The sequence below is a fragment of the Thunnus thynnus genome, chromosome 13, assembly GCF_963924715.1.
Source record: "Thunnus thynnus chromosome 13, fThuThy2.1, whole genome shotgun sequence".
Taxonomy (NCBI): Eukaryota; Metazoa; Chordata; class Actinopteri; order Scombriformes; family Scombridae; genus Thunnus; species Thunnus thynnus.
The window spans coordinates 10,014,303-10,031,512 of record NC_089529.1 but is presented as its reverse complement, the minus strand read 5'-3'; the positions used below and the strand labels follow the sequence as shown (position 1 = coordinate 10,031,512).

The 17,210-nt window shown below is 39.1% G+C and overlaps 1 protein-coding gene across 1 annotated transcript; it reads left to right on the top strand.

The window, feature by feature from the left end:
- The first annotated feature begins 600 nt into the window (after nucleotides 1–600).
- Nucleotides 601–16,059, top strand: LOC137195395 (plastin-3). Its single transcript, XM_067607724.1, has 16 exons — nucleotides 601–709; nucleotides 6,429–6,533; nucleotides 7,674–7,825; nucleotides 10,404–10,533; nucleotides 10,727–10,859; nucleotides 11,143–11,224; nucleotides 11,298–11,463; nucleotides 11,585–11,727; nucleotides 12,716–12,811; nucleotides 12,901–13,096; nucleotides 13,701–13,779; nucleotides 13,891–14,008; nucleotides 14,096–14,226; nucleotides 14,341–14,464; nucleotides 14,685–14,809; nucleotides 14,920–16,059. The coding sequence occupies exons 2-16, from the start codon at nucleotides 6,473–6,475 to the stop codon at nucleotides 15,050–15,052; spliced, it is 1,869 nt and encodes a 622-aa protein (XP_067463825.1). The 5' UTR covers nucleotides 601–709; nucleotides 6,429–6,472; the 3' UTR covers nucleotides 15,053–16,059.
- The last annotated feature ends 1,151 nt before the right edge of the window (nucleotides 16,060–17,210 follow it).

Sequence of the window (17,210 nt, the reverse complement as noted above, 5' to 3'; positions counted from 1 at the left end):
TCACTGTGCAGATTGATGTATAAACGGAGTTTGACACTAGAAGGCTGTTTTCACATTAAACTGCTGAAAGTGGAAAGTTTGTCTGTGCTTTATGAAAATCAGATTTTAAGGGGCGGGTCTACAAGCATGATTTGTGACATCACAACTGTTTTGAAGCCAATCTTGCTCCAATATTCAACTTACACAAGTGTGATGTGGAAACTTGAGGCCTCCAGTGCACAAACACTGAGAATGAACTTTACAGTGAAGTAAGAGACATCTTGTGTCCAGCAGCTAAACTTCTGAAATGAAATATATTTACATATTTATAGATTCTGAAATTTCTAATAAGGGAGAAGGAGTAGATGTAATTTTTAAGGATTTTAACAAGATAATTGAACTTTTTTTGTGTGGAAAAAACATATCAGACACAAATTATCATTCAAAGCAAAATATTTTATATAGCCTACATCTTAAAACATGTCTGAATGGAATCTTTAATATTTATAAAACATCCTCAGTCTTTTATGAATATATATTTTTCTAACTTTAAGTTTTCTTTCTGTTTTTTATTTTGCCACAGATGAGACTCCATACCCAGACTCAACGTCTGGAGGTGACGTCACCGGCCGGGCGGGGCAAACATTCCTGCTGCTGTCTACTTTTGTCTCTACGTGGAGGAGGCAGGACCGCAAACTGGACGCTGTCTGGAATTTCAGGCGCACCGACAGTGAGTACCAATTTCCTGGCAACTTCTTAACCAAGAGCTACTTACAGACAGAGTTTGTCTCAGATGTATTTTTTGCTAAAATAGCACCTTTGTCCTAACCCTTCTCTTTGTTTGAGAGCCGTTATCCACTGTTTGGACGGTTGGATTTGCAGGAGTAAACGGATAGTTTCCTGCCTGTAAAACTTGCACGTCTGGCGCTAGCCGGGTAGCTTTAGCTACACCTTCACTGTAGCCTATTCATCCCATCAGGGCGCTGGATAGATACTAGAAATACTGAAATAAAGTAGCCTTTGAGCCCTACAATTTGACACCAGGTAACGTTTAGTAGATGTAACTCTAAGACATAATTAAAGTAACTTAAAATAAAAATAAAAAACTAGATATAAGTAGCTATAAATTCAGTATACGTTTTGAAAATTATACAGAAAGTGTATGCTCTCTTTTTTAAGTTTGGAAATATCAACATTTATGAACATGAGGCAGGTCGGTTCCGTTAGCATACCGGCGCCTACCGGAGGAAGTCGCATAGGTGGAGCCTTACATTTAAAAGATCTCCACATTAGCATTGAGCCATGTAAACACTGATTATAGTCAACTAAAGCCTTGTGTAAGAGTTCCCTTTCAGTGCTAGGCGTGTGTGTTTGCTCTTCTGATCTGTTTTCTTTCTTTTTCTTGTTGACACTTGAGGCAATATGATGCATGCATAGCTCTAGTAAATGATTTACCCTTTGTTTAATTGATCTTTCCCTCCCTCTCTGTGTGCCACATTTCTTAAAATTTATGGGACATAGAATTGCAAAGTGGAGTGTCCCTCACTGCACATCAACTGGTATATCTGGTACTTCAAAAGACTTAGTCTGGGTGTTGCAGTATATTGGGAAAGGCCAGTGATTGTTTTAACAGTGAAATGAAGCAGCCTCTTTTGTTACTCAGTTTATTTGTGCCTGTGTAAAACAGCGGCCTATGTAATGTTGTTTACTACTCTGAATGATTTACCAGATTTTTCCTGTGGATCCATCTGGGGCAGCAACACACTTACATCTGGGATCCCAATTGTGGATCACTGTTGAGAAATAGTTGAACGACTCTCTATCTGATGGTGTTGGAGAAACCCACATTTTAACTCGATAAATATTGTTACTTGGAACAAGAAGTGTGTTGTGAATACAGCTCCTCATCAGTGGTCATTTCCCTTCCAACAGTTCTTGCTGTCTGTCCTTGGTGAAAGTCATGTTTTCATTTGTATGGAGGCGTACTTTGATCATGAAAAATGTTTAATTATTAAAGAAAGTAACAGGACTCAGCGGACATAGTTTTGTTCAGGTGGAAAAAGTGTTGTGTGCACTTCCTTTTGTGGGAAAGAGGGAAAAAAGAAAAGTTAATTTGAACTCTGTCTGTCATTAACCTGATTGGTGTGTTCAAATCGCCCATGAATGTGCATGTGAGGTATGTATAGTATGTTTTACGATAGCTGGAGTAAAATGTGAGATTCCCTTGTTCATGCTGTGGAGAACCACATGAGAGCAGAGCATGTTGGTGTTTTAAATACAGACATTACGTGTCTGATGTTATCTCTGTAAAGACAAACCAGACAGTCAAGAAGGAGGAGGAGGGAGGGTGCTTATATTCGTGGTTCCGCCCTCGCACACGCTCACACCTGTGCGAGTGAACAGGTTGCTCCACTTTCTGCGCTGACGGGCTTTTAAAACAAGTGCCTCCACTTGTTTTTCAAAGGGCGTGAAAGTGATCGAGTTATTTATAAGCTGCACCTGTTTTCACCTGATTTGTTTTTTTACTCTTAGTTCTGTAACTGTTTTGTTTTTGGTTTTGTTTAAATCAGATTAGCTGCATCTGTTCTTAAAACTGAATCTAATCACAGTTAATTCCAGAAAGTACAATCTGAAAATGCACATTTTGAAAATAAAAAAATGTTTAGAAGTTTTTAATCTTGATCCACACTGAAACACAGATCGTGTTAGATAATCTGACTGTAATATTGGCTGTAAAAAAAACATGATCTCTGAGTCACCGAAATTCGGTGAAGGTTGGCTTTAGAAGTTATGAGAAAACACAACCTCCTCCGCGGATCACTTTTACAACAAAAAATAATAACGTAATGAGGCTCCAAATAGAAAGTCTCTCATTGTTTGCATCCTTTGTTTGGAAGTTCAAGTTCAGCTACATAACAATGGCCTCGGAACAAGGAGGGATACAGTGTCTTGCTCACAGGCACTTTGGCAAAAAGGGTGGTATTTTACAGTTAAATGTGCCTTGTACAGTCTGATTGCAGTGTTTAAAAGATAACACGTTACAGTATTTTTGTTGAGTAATGACAAACCTTTGTAGGTGTGTCTGCAGAAACGGCCTCAACTCAACTGATTCAGCAGGACCTCAGTAACCTGTCCAATGACATTTTTAAGTGATGGGTGGTAGTGATTGCAGTGTTAACACCTTTTCTAGCATGACCTGTTGCATCTACTCTCTATATCTTCCTTCCATTTGGTGAAAAGTAGTTTACTACGGAGAGCAAGTTGTTCCAGTGGTAAAGGTTAGCAGCTCACCATTTCATTTGAATATTTCCATGATGATTCACCATATTTGTACGCTTTTATAATACCCCTAAACCCTGGCCCAGGATGCTCTGCATGCAGCTGTACATGATGTTAGAGTTAGGTAAACTCTACATACAATATTCGTTGTCATCGCCTTTTCTTTTCCTGTCAGTATGGCTGCGCTTATCTTATCCACTCAGCAGTCACAGACTGTATGGTGTTTATGAGTCAGTGTGCTTCACATCTGCAGGCGATTGTCACTAAGTAAAAATGTCCATGTTCTTGCAGACTCTGTTGGGTGTGTGCATATGAACTTGACCACACTTGGGAAGGCTGCCCAAGCTATTTGTGTGCTTCACATTTCCCATGTAACTGTGTGGATAAAACACTGGCAGGGCGGGGTGTGTCGGCTCTACACATTTATTTCGGCCATCTGGGACCAGCCCTCCGCTTTAAATTGACTGAAAGATCCATCAAAGGCGATTGTAAAAAGGCGTAGATGTGCTGTTTTTGGCTTGACAATTAAAGCTGGTGTTTGGAAAGAAATACTTGTGTATGGGTGATATCCAGGCGTAAACTGGAGAGCAAGAGAACTGAGAGAGCCTTTTGGATGAGTGTTGAAACATTTTCAAGACTAAATATTGTTTTGCTGCTGCTAGATATCACATGACCTGGCTGATTGAAAACCTACACACACTACAGCACTTATATTTAATGAATCTCTTTCAAAAACGTCAAAGTCTTGGAATTTGGAAAATCTTTTCCCAAGATGTTTTGCTTTGTAATGAGTCCAATCATCTGTCAAAAGTATGAAAGCATTTTTCTTATCTATCGAACTCTTGCACTGCAGCCAAGCACTGAAATTTCAATAATGCGCTTGAACTCTATCACGAGTATTGATATGTTTTTAGGCAAACATGAGCCACTCCATTTAGGAGGTTGCTGTTGCGTTCAGAGGAGCGCAGGAATTGTCTCTGCTCTCAAAACACACAGTCCAGCTGTCAAAGACAGCAACTGTCTTTGGAGCCTGACACTCAGAATTCATTTTCTAGCGTTACACAGGATTTATGCGCCATGTTGTAAGGGTGATTACAAATGCTCTATTCTTCTGTACCACCAGTGATACGTCTCACATTTGTCCGCTGCCATCTGTGCCCTTGCTCCGTGTACTTAACCCCTCTTCTGTTTCCACTCTGCCTGTGTCGAGGGTGTGACAAGGGCTGGCAAATTAGGTAATGTTTGTCGGCCCTTATTGTAGACGGGCCGACTTCAGCGGCCACATTTCACATCCTTGTGGAGAAAAGTTAAATATAGCAACACACGCATCGTCATTTTCCTAATCGTTTAGTCAGGAGTTTGTGCTTGCCCTGATTTAGTAGCAGTTTGTGTAAGAAAAACACTCTGTACTCTCTGATTCATGCCACTGTATGAATCGGAGAACAGAGAGAACTTTGATCTCTGTTGCTGATTAAAGTGACAAATCTGACCTTATTATATTGTTATCTAGAACCAGTTTTCTACTCTATATTTTGCTTCTTTATTGTAAACAGAATGATTTCATCTGAATGGTTTCGGTCGGGGAAACTCATTCTTCATTACAAGGACAGGGAACTTAATTCCATCACTTTGTTTTGTTTGCCAGAATAGCATTATAGGAATTGAGTCACATCACGGAGACCACATGGCTACTGTTGATTCATCTTTCATGAATACTATTAATAGTTTCATTCAAGGAGGAGGATGCACGGTTACTGGACTTTTGTCTATTGTTTGTCTTCTTGAATGTGCATCTGTGAGGCTGCTGTGGCCTTCGAAGCCAATTCACCAGTCCAAGCAAGAATAAATACTTTGAATGTTACTAACAATCAGGTGGATAACAATCCATCTGACTAACCGGATATTCAACTATTCCCTAATATGGTTTTACACATGTAGCACTCTGAAACGAGAAATGGCCTTGCCCAGGATTTCTGAGTAATACGCTGTGAAAATCAACAATCTGTACTTAACATCAGGAAATGGGAACACTTTTCTGTCTGGAAAAATCTGTGATCTTTAGTCAACTGCAGCGTAAACCTCATCTTTGTTTTCTGAACACTTGTGTTAGAGAGGAATGCCATCACACCAGTTTAGCCTCGGAGAGCGAGGCAGCACTCCCTGCTTACCTCTCTGTAACTGAAGCACGATCTGCCCAGGCCTCATGCATTCCTCCGCCGCTACAGAACGGGAAGGAGGTACTCGGAGGAATTCCTTATTTTCAGATGGTGACTTTGTCTCGGAGGAGTTTTGGAACACAGTGTTTTTAGTCAAGCAAAATAATTCAGATAGTCTCACTCATTCTAGTCTTGTTATGTGATTTGTCTTGTACACATTCAAGTGAAACATTTTATACTCAGATTTAACAGCTTTATGATGAACTGGCATCAAATTTTTGACAAATAGTCCAAACACAAGGCTCACAAATACTCCAGATGTTATGTTCTCCCATAAAACTTCATCGCTTTTCATTACAGGTATTTCAGTTAGCATGAAAGTTCAACGCAAAAATACAACTCATTAAATTTGATTTGTAGCGCAGTTAAAAACTGTCAGTTTTAGAGGATTTGGAGGATGTGCTGTTGCAGTACGCAGATTTATAAGAAAACAGTTTTATGAAATCACCTACTGTAAACACTGAAGCGCTGTAGTTGCAGCACGTCTGGCAGTTATTTTACAGTACGGGCTCATTGCTATACAATGCAACAACAGGAAATTACTTTGATTATGGGAGAGAAAAGTGTTTGGAAAAGGAAAAGAGCTAAAGAAAGAAACCAGAGAGAGCAGTAGATACGATCAGTGGGGGTGGGGATCAGCCTGGATTAGCTAAGAGAACTACTAGTTTTTAGACCTGACAGAAGATGGGATGTGAATTGTGTCTTTGCCTGGGGATGAAAGGTCAAATCCGTGCTGGCAAAGAGGCAGTAGAGTTGAGACTGCTTGGCGAACCACGAGCAGCGAGGTTATTGACCGGAGTTAGCGGTGCTGGCTGAAGACGCAGAAGGTTGCGGCAGTCTGGATAGGTAACAGGGCTGAAAAGAGGTTTACGGAAGGCTGGTGAGGATGAAGTTACCTCTCGAGTCCTTCCTCCTGTCATTTAATGACTCGATGCTCTTCTTCTCTCTCTGCAGCCCCACCTTTCTCTGACTGACCACCTCAGGTCAATCACAGAAAAATGTCTGGAAAGATAACAAAAGAGGAGATGGAGGAAATGAGGGAGATCTTTGGGAAAATTGGTGAGTAAAAGCCATGTTAGATTAAATTAGCTTCAACTTTACCGTCAATGTGTAGAGTACGGACACAAAGCCAATGAAACGCAGTTAGCATCCAACCAGAAGTGCAAAAATATAGTATTATTTACAGATGAGTGCAGGAAGGTAAGTGCTACTGCATAAGTGATGCTGTATCTTCCCATATGTACAGTGATGTACATACAAATATTATATATGAAAATATTTTAAATATGTATAAACTAGAGCCTGACCAATGTATCAGTCAGCATATATATATATATATATGATTTTTTAAAAGTTAGATAGGCATTTTATGTATATTTGATCCTTTTTCTTAATTCAAGTTTAATATCTATGTACATGTTTTCTTGTGTTTTTTTATTTATAGTTATTTATAATTCTTAAATTCCCAGTGAGGTTTACTGTTTCAGTGCACTTATGTAATTTTACACAATAAAGTTTATTGTTTAACTGCAACATATCATGCCTCCATTACATATCTTTTCCACAAGAGTTTTGATAACCACATTTGAGGGATCATTGCAAAAAAAAAAGTACATTTATGTATATATTCTGTATAAGATTATCAGCCGATATATCGATATCGGAATTTTTTTACTCCCTAATATCAATATTGGTATCAGCATCAGCCCCAAATGTCCAGTATAGGTTGGGCCCAAGTATATACAGAAGAGAAGTGGATAGAGATAGATTGTATGAACAGCATGTCTACATTTGGTTAAGTATGTAGAATATAAACAATACATGTATAGGGTTCAGACTGTGCAAAATATGAATAGTTCAAATTATTATTATTTATTATTTGTTCATGAAAGTACTGTAAACAGTGCAGTAATGAGTGCAATGATGCTATTAGAGTGGTGGTGTGTATTTCAGTTTACCATAACAGGATGTTATTAATTAAACCATTTTAACAAACACAAAACATTTGCTGCTTGTTTTTTCACTGCAACAAAAAAGTGATTTTAAGATATCACAAGGCTCAATTAACTTCTGATGGGCATTTATTATTATTTCTGACTTTTTTTTTCTGACAAATGATTAATCAAAAATATAACTGACAGTATAGGTTGTGAAAATAAGTCCCCCTGGTGTCTAATGGTGCTTTTTGTGTTTCTGTAGATCTCGACAGCGATGGATACATCGTTGATTATGAACTCCATGAGCTCCTCAAAGAGGCCGGCCATGCCCTGCCCGGATACATGGTTCGAGAGATCATCCAGAAACTGGATCGCAACAAGGACAATAAGATCAGCTTTGAAGAGTTTTTGTCGGTACGTTAAATGGAGCTCAGAAAAACTTGCGCTGTTGATCTTTTTCATACTGTGAGTTTGTTTTCTGCTCTGCCTGAAGCACCTCGCCCTCCTCAGCTCAGCAAGGCAACTTTTAGCAACTACATGCTCAACAGAGTTGAAAGGCCTCTACACACACACACACACACACACACACACACACACACACAGACAGACTCAGGGAATGTGGAAGTGAGGTCAGCAAAGTGGTGTGGCTTCCAGTATTTTGTTTCAGTGGTGATGAGGGAGCAGTCATTTCCAGAGGCAGCTTCTGGTACAGAACTGCAGCAGGACTCAGACTGTTACGATCAGGAGGGTCGACCACAATGTAGCTGTTGTTCTTTGACAGTTTAAATGTGCTGCTTTAGGATATGTGACTGTTTATTTAGTCATTAGTGAACTTAAGGTATGAAATGACTATGAAAACGACCAAGTGAAACAAATGGAAGTGGATGGTCTTCTAACTGCGTTGTGTCTGAATCTCTGTGACTGAACGTGTTTTGGTCTTTGGACTTTGGGCGAGTTTAACTAACTGTAGACTCTGAAGTAGTTATAATGATAATGATCAACTTTATTTATACTGCTCCTTTTTAAAGCAAAGATTTACACATGTAAAGGCTACAAGGTCATTTACATGTGAAAATCAGGATTAAAATATTTCAGGACAATTAAATCATAAAGGGTGAAATAAATAAAGCAGATAAGACATATTAGAGCTGGAAAAACTAGAACTAGCATTAATAGAAGGTGTTTAAAAAAAAAGAAGATGTGAAATGATTATAATGTGACAAATCCTTTGTCTTTTAATTTTCTTTTACAGATATGGCATCTGATTAAAAATAAATAAGGGTATATTTGTGTCTTGTTACTTTCTGAAATGAATGAAAAATTAACAGCCCCACTGTATATGTAATGTGTGGAGATAATCACTCTTTGCTTAAGGATTACCTGATTGATCAGTTGATTATTGCGATGATGCGATACTGTTGACTGTTGCCATCTGTGATGTTGTGTTCATGTGCTGGCGGGAAGGGACGACATCCGGGACCTCTCAGTTGGCTGCTTGAAAGCATTGTGCCATTGTTTCAGAGAGGTGTGTGCTCCACCACAAGGCTTTGATAAAACTCCACTATACAAAACATGTTCCTACGGATGATAACAAACCAGTTTAAGTGCATGCAGAGTGAAAGTGAATATCCTCCTCAGTGCCCATACATGTGAATATTAAGCTTTAAAAAAAAAAAAAAGCTTTTAGCTGAGTTGTAGAATTGAGTGGAAATCCATATTGTGTGTGTAAGGTCACGATTGTCTTGTTGTGGTTACCTCTTTTACCTAGAGTGCACAAAAAAATGCAAGTTGGCACCCTGTGACCTTGTTTATGTTTGTGGTTAAGTGTGCTGCGCTTTTTAAACAGTGCCAGGCTGAATAGCTCATTGTGCTCGAACGCCACACAAGGGCCTGTTGGGCTGTGGTCACTGATGAAGCAGCAATAACTTGAGGTTCAGGAAGTGTCAGACGTATTACCATAGAATATGTATTGTCAAAGCGGCTTTGTCTGTAGCCGATCCGGTGCATCACTGATAAGCTTCATACAGTACGAACGCACATCATAAAGCTCTTTATGGTCCCATTAATTGTTGGTGAGCCTGATTTTAATGTTGGGATGTGGCCAAGTTTGAGGGCGGTGTCAGTGTGGAGGATGATAACGGCTGTGTCACTGTTGATAACCCTAATGACACAATAACACTTCAATACCTATTATTTATTTATTATATTTACTTATGAGTCAATGTGTAATGAAAGCACAATTTCGCTTTCAATAACTACAGTGTATTTAAATGCTCAACACAACATTAGTTACTATTATGAACCTGACTTCTTCTACTTGGACCTTTTTATTTTAATACACACAGGTTTTTTTTCTGCTTGTTTGTTTGTTTGTTTTTTAGTCCATATATATATATATATATATTGTTCAGAAACTCATTTACGAGTCCAGATGTTTTCTCAGGCCTGTAGCTGGTAGGTTGGCTTTATGTTTCATGTCATTGAGAAACTCCAGCTGCACTCCTGTGTCTGGCTGACCTTGGCTGTCATTACGGCTAACAGGAGCTCAATAAGACGACAAGGGATGCAAACAACAGTAAAAGGAGAGAAGATGAGTGAGGCTTTTAAAATTGCTTTTACAACTGTATGGTAATTACCCATCATAAGTTTTATGTGTGAAAGGTGACGGTTACAAATCAATTCACCAGAATCATAGTATAATAAATCACAACATGTAATTTATCTGGTTGTGAAGTTAGTGCTTACAGAGATATTTAGTCATAATCTCCTTGTTAAAACTAAAAAAACTGTAATGCTGACACAACAAACGTGCTATTAGTAAAATATTAGCCGATGAACACGTTTTAATTAGCCAGAGCAAGTTGTAGTGGTTAACCTGGACAACACAATCGTTCATCTACAAAGTTTCCATAAATATGTCTTTAAACAGTAATGTAGGATCTAAGAGGCTTAGTGGTAATTGGTTTCTGAGTATTCTTTGTTGTTGTTGCAGATCATCCAGGAGCTGAGGGGCAGTGAAATAGCAAAAACTTTCCGCAAGGCCATCAACAGAAAAGAAGGCATTCTGGCTATTGGAGGGACGTCGGAGCTGTCAAGCGAAGGCACACAACACTCGTTCTCTGGTACGTTGGTCTGTTTCCTCCCTCCAGCCGCTGCTAATGTTTGTCATAAACTGTTGACTTTGTACCCTCTTCAGGTACAGACGCTTCGTTTACCATTGAAGAAGCCCATAAAGGACAATATAGCCTACTTTAATGAGTCATTATGAGCAATACTGTGACATTAACTGATACCTGTATATGTTCACCTTTACAGAGGAGGAGCGATACGCTTTTGTAAACTGGATCAACACTGCTCTGGAAAAAGACCCTGACTGCCAACATGTCCTGCCCATGGATCCCAACACAGACTCTCTCTTCACGTCTGTCGGAGACGGTATAGTCCTCTGGTGAGTGTTCCTGTTTTCACTTTTTCACAGGCAGCAACTCCACTATCCCCTCCCTCACCTGCTGTAGCTACCTCTATGAAATAAATATCAAATACCTGCATCTGACTGCCCTCACTGTTGTGTTCACATTACGGCTGAATAAAAGAGCCTGTATTGGTCATCCACAGCAGTGTTTTACCTCACATGACAGTGGAGATAGTGATACTGCTACATTCATAAAAAATCTATCTATGTATATATGTCAGTAGAAACATTAGTGATTTTTTTTTTTTTTTGTACACAGCAAAATGATCAATCTGTCAGTGCCAGACACCATCGATGAGAGGACTATAAATAAGAAGAAGCTGACACCGTTCACAATACAGGTCAGTTAGAGATCAGTGCTGCTTTTTTTTCATACTTTTTTACCTCTCAGCTGACGCTTTATGTACCTTACAGGAGAATCTCAACCTGGCCCTGAACTCAGCTTCTGCCATTGGCTGCCATGTTGTGAACATCGGCGCTTTAGACCTGAAAGAGGGGAAGCCCCACCTGGTGCTGGGCCTGCTGTGGCAGATCATCAAGATCGGCCTGTTTGCTGACATCGAACTCAGCAGAAATGAAGGTACAGGGCATGGTTGAGATTTCCGTTTACATAACGCATGTTTGAGTCTGTGTTCCTATCACTAGGGTTCCCTGGTCTGTTGTCAGGTAGCTTTTAACTGATCATTAACACCCCTCGACAGCACTGGCAGCATTGCTGAGAGACGGGGAAACCCTGGAGGACCTGATGAAGCTGTCTCCAGAAGAACTGCTGCTACGCTGGGCAAACTTTCACCTGGAAAACGCTGGCTGGCAGAAGATCAATAACTTCAGCTCTGACATCAAGGTAGTGCTACTCACTAAAACTGAAAGCACTTTGTTCACACTGTGTATTTAAACACTAAATGAATGCACCTCCTCTGCAAATCATTTTCTAACATGTGGTTTTCTAACCTTATTTGACACTCATTTATTTTCATGCACTTCTTTAGTAACTAGGTCCACTAACACAGGTGTCTATCAGCACACTGGTCCAGGCAGTGTTTGCACAAACTCACTCAAATATCCGCCTCCACTGCTCCAAAAATAGGATTGAATTGTTAGTGTCTCTGTCAGCTAAGATTTCACAAACTGTCAAATGTGTATTTAAGCATTTAAGATATTATTTTGTCTCTCTGGCAAAATGCATCTTACTATAGAAGTTCTGATAGATAATGGTAACTATTACAGATTGAAAGTGTTAGTTGGTTGGAAAATGTCATTAAACTTTTCAGCCATAAATCAAGCAGGCAGGTATACGAGGAGTTACTGCACCTGTCCCTGTCTGATCATCCGTGTAATTATTTTCTCATGCTATTGCTTGCTTGACTGTTTTATAGAAATCAGACGTTTTCTGAGAAACCTTTCATTTTCATTCTTTTTATTCTTGTAAGTGTTCAACAAAATATTTCACATATTCTTCAACAGGACGCTACATTTTACAGATTAAATCTCTGAAATGTCATTTTAAGATTCATTATTTGTTTCTGCGTATAGTTTCATAGCTGATACTTTAATATATACCAAATGTTGTGTTCATAAAGCAAATCTAATGCTTACAGAAGACTACACACTTGAAGAAAACATTTAAATACCTCATATAACAGGTGATGGACAAATTACAAAACAATTTGCTCACTGCAAGTTAAGTTTAGGTTTATCAATACCTCAAAATGTTGCATTTATTAGACTGCAGCTATCGTAATGAGACAAAAGTTACAGTTATGTTACACAGTGGAATTTCTTTTTATCAATTAGTAATCTAATTGTTTTTGTTTATTGGTATTATCTTCCAGGACTCAAGGGCCTATTTCCACCTCCTGAATCAAATCTCTCCAAAAGGCACCGACGAGGAGCAGCCACGCATAGACATCAACATGGCAGGCTTCAGTGTAAGCGCATCGACGGTTGAGAATCTACACCACATGGTGACAGCTGTACAGCATCTCTGATCGTAGTGTTTGTTCTGTGTGTTGTTCAGGAGAAAGACGACATGAAGAGGGCAGAAGCCATGCTGCAGCAGGCGGACAGGCTCAGCTGTCGACAGTTTGTCACCCCAGCTGACGTCGTCAGTGGAAACCCCAAACTCAACCTTGCCTTTGTGGCTAATCTGTTTAACAAATATCCAGCTCTGACCAAACCTGAGAATGAGGACATTGACTGGGGACTGTTGGAAGGTGGGTATGGAGAGCAGGAGGAGTTTACTCAAATTTCAGATTAGAGCTTTGTAGACTTTTTAACAAATTATCCCATATATGTGTCAGCTGCTATCATGGAGGTCTACTGGAGAATTGGCTTTGATATTTATTTACATTACAACCTGGACAGAAAAAATCCTCTGTAACTTGCAAGTGAATTCAGTAATAATAAGAAATTTGTTTGATAAAGTGGATTTTTTTTAATGTAGACTAAATTGAAACAAGAAACTGTCTTGTCTTCCATCTTTGCCCCAAAGCTCAAACACCAAAGCAACAGAGTTGCAGCTTAAAAACAACCAGCTCTGAACAAACAACTGTTTTTTGTTAGCTACCTAACTGGCCTACAGGCTTTTTTTGCATAGAAACTCGTTTTCATATCAGGATGTGACAACAAAACACTCAACTTTGGTTCCCATTGTATACAGATCACATGTTTACAACAAGTCAGTAACAACCAGATAACTGTGATTTGAGCTAACAGAGTGATATCAGAGGCATCAGAAACGTAAATAAGAGCAATGTTTTAAACCACACTGACTATTACTGAGACCTCCAGTAAATCCCATGATCCTTTTCTGTCTAGGTGAGACACGAGAAGAGAGGACATTCCGAAACTGGATGAACTCCCTGGGGGTAAACCCACATGTCAATCATCTTTATGGGTACGTACCACTGACGAAATACGAGGAGACAGTTTGTTTCACTCCTGCATACACTGGCATCTGAATATTTATGTAATGTTAATAAATATCAAACACAATATTGTCTTGTAGAGACCTGCAGGATGCCATGGTCATCCTTCAACTCTACGAGAGGATTAAAGTGCCTGTTGACTGGAACAACAAGGTCAACAAGCCGCCTTACCCCAAGCTGGGAACCAACATGAAAAAGGTAAATTAAGATTTCCATTAAATATTATCCAAGAAAAAAATCCTTGATGGCTGTCTTTTGCCAATTATTTTATTTTTCTGCTCCAAGTTGGAGAATTGCAACTATGCAGTGGAACTGGGCAAAACAGCCAAGTTCTCCCTCGTTGGCATCGGCGGGCAGGACCTGAACGACGGCAACGCTACCCTGACTCTGGCACTGGTGTGGCAGCTAATGAGAAGGTGAAACATCACTTCACACTTCGTTTTTCCAAGTCTTTCAGTAAAAAAAACATAAGTTAACCAGAGTGTCCAGTTCACATGCATAATAAATACAGTGCCTCTCCTCTCTTTCAGGTATACATTGAATGTACTGGAGGAACTGGGCGATGGACAGAAAGTAAATGATGACATCATTGTAAAGTGGGTCAACGAAACATTGGCAGAGGCTGGAAAATCAACTAAGATTTCAAGCTTTAAGGTGAACCAGTCTTCCCACTTTTTGCTTACATTGCTGTGAAAATAACTGTAAATGTAGATTAACCAAAAACTGGGAGCAGATGTTAACTTGCTGTAAGGAGCTTTAACGTTTTCACTTCTTTAAACTGTAGATAAAGATCTTTATCTCTGAGTCTCAGTGCAAACCACTGAATTTTATCCTGCGTGTTTGATCCCTGATCTTTGTTTTGTGCGGTGATCAGGACAAGGAGATCAGCAGCAGCTTGGCAGTATTGGAACTGATCGACGCCATCCAGCCCGGCAGCATCAACTACGACCTGATAAAAACTGGCAGCCTTTCCGAAGACGACAAGCTGGAGAATGCCAAGTAAGATTTTTCTGTGACAAAACCAGAAAAACAACCAGCCATTTGTGATTTTATTTCGTTCACTACGTTTAAACAGTTTCATACAAGTAATCCTCTCTGTCCTTCCTTAGATACGCCGTCTCTATGGCGAGGAAGATCGGAGCTCGTGTCTACGCTCTCCCAGAAGACCTCGTGGAGGTCAAGCCCAAGATGGTGATGACAGTCTTTGCCTGCTTGATGGGTCGGGGGATGAAGAGAGTCTAAGAGACTGGCTGCGATCATTGTGACACTTACTATACTCGTACCCACAAACCATTAGTGTTTTGAAAGAGCCCCCAACTGAAGGAATGAAGAATGTTTTTTTGAATGAGTATAACATGAAGTCAAAATCAGAAATTTGCATGCACCCCCGCCTCTTTTGATTAACGGAGGTGTTACCTGAAGAATCATGTGCTGTCCTCTTATTTAAAAATGAGCCCACATTATAAATTTCAGAAGAGCTGGGCCTCCTGTTACAGGACAACTTGTTACTTTCAATATGCAGAACTCTTGATTAATGTATAAGAATGCTGTTTTTTAAAACGAGTATGCATATTTCCAGCTGCAAGGTTGTTTACATATTTTTACTCAGACTGATAAGTAAATTATATCCTTGACTAAGCATCACACATTCCTGAATACCATACTTATGAGTAAATGCTTGACAAGGCAAAAGAGAGGCAGGATGTTTAGGTGGAGCACATGTCATATAAACGCCTAAACATCCCTTCTCACTCAATGAAGTACAAGCATGTCTTAATAACTGGCACCATAAACTTCTACATATCTGTATACAGAAGCCATAAGGTCAAAATATAGTAATGACCAGCCTGTATGTGCTGTCTGTATTCCTGTACTCGTCATTTGTTTTGTTTCTTGGGATTATTACGCGAGGTAAAATGCTGTTTTTTTTTGTTTTTTTGGGGGGGGTGTCTGGTCTTTGTTGTATTGGGCTTCTGTTTTTGTCTGTTACGTTGGATAAGGAGCAGGCTGACTGGACTCTCCTGGCTTCTGCTGTGCCTTCTTGTCTCAAAGATGATTTGTACTTGTACTTTGAGGTTTTTCCCTTTTTTTTTCCCTTTTTGTATTCATCATTACCAAATATAAACAGTAACTTCATTCCAGGTAGCTTCATGATATTCTATGACAGTGGCCGAATTGTATTTGGTCTCGTTTTCATGTCTACTCTTAAAGCGCTTCACATGTAACAATAAATATGACTTTGAAAACGACTACAGTGTTATATCTTTGTCAGAGTCCACCACAATCTGTAAATCCACTGCTGTTATCTTGACTGAGCAATGACAGTGAATCAAATGTGCTTATATTATTTATCTCTCTGGTTTAGAACTATTTTTAAATGAAACCTCTTTAAATATCACAGTCAATATCCTCTGAAATTTAACACATATTTGCCACGAACAGTTTATGATAAGGGAATGTGTAGACTTTTAAACTACATTTTTCTTACATATGAAGTTGTATATCTTCACATGAATTTTTCCCCTTTTGAAATAATGCTACAGGTATGTCATGGAAAGAAAAAGTTCCCTTTTTTTTGTTTCACAACCCTGTTAAAATATCAATAATTAGATAAAAGTGGACTTTAAAGCCATGAAGATGCAAGACCAGAGCTCAACATCTGAGCTTAAATACTGTGTAGCATCCTTTTAGCATCATTCAGGCATCTGTTCAGGCTAATAAAGTCATGTACACACTTGCTTTTAAGTAAATGAAATGTTGAATTTGAAAGTTGTTGAGTTTGAGAGTTAATTCTTTACCTCTGAAACAAGTTGTCTAAAGAATCTCAACGCAGCGTCCATGTAGAAGTTGGAGCTTTCAGTCACATCACACTCATCCTCATCCTCAGCAGAAGGAGTTGTCATGGTATTGTAGATGTTCAAATAAACTACTAGATGGACCTTGTGGTGATATTGTTTTTGTCACCTGCTGTTTCCAAAGTCAAAAACAAACTTAAATCTCAATTTTTAAGCAAACGTGGACGAGACGTCCTTCAATTGTTCAAAAAGAAAGATCAAAAGATCAAATTTCTTCAAAAAATGTTCAAAGAAATTTTAACATTTGTATTTCCATTTCTCCATTTACTGAGAAACATCATGTCATATGATTAAAACCTTGTGGTGATATTTTATTAGCTGAATTAAATTTACCTCAAACAACAACAACCTGCCGGAGGAAAACAGCAGACACTAACTTCTTTTTTTATGATCTGAGCTTCACTTTTTACTGCTGTCTGCTTCTCCTTTCTCTTATCTAGCTTTTTGTTACTGCCATCATGCTTTTATGTTCTTCCCTCTTTTGCATTGTAAAACACACCTGTAAAATAGCACCTCATAAAAAAGATTTATCGTTATTTGTGTTT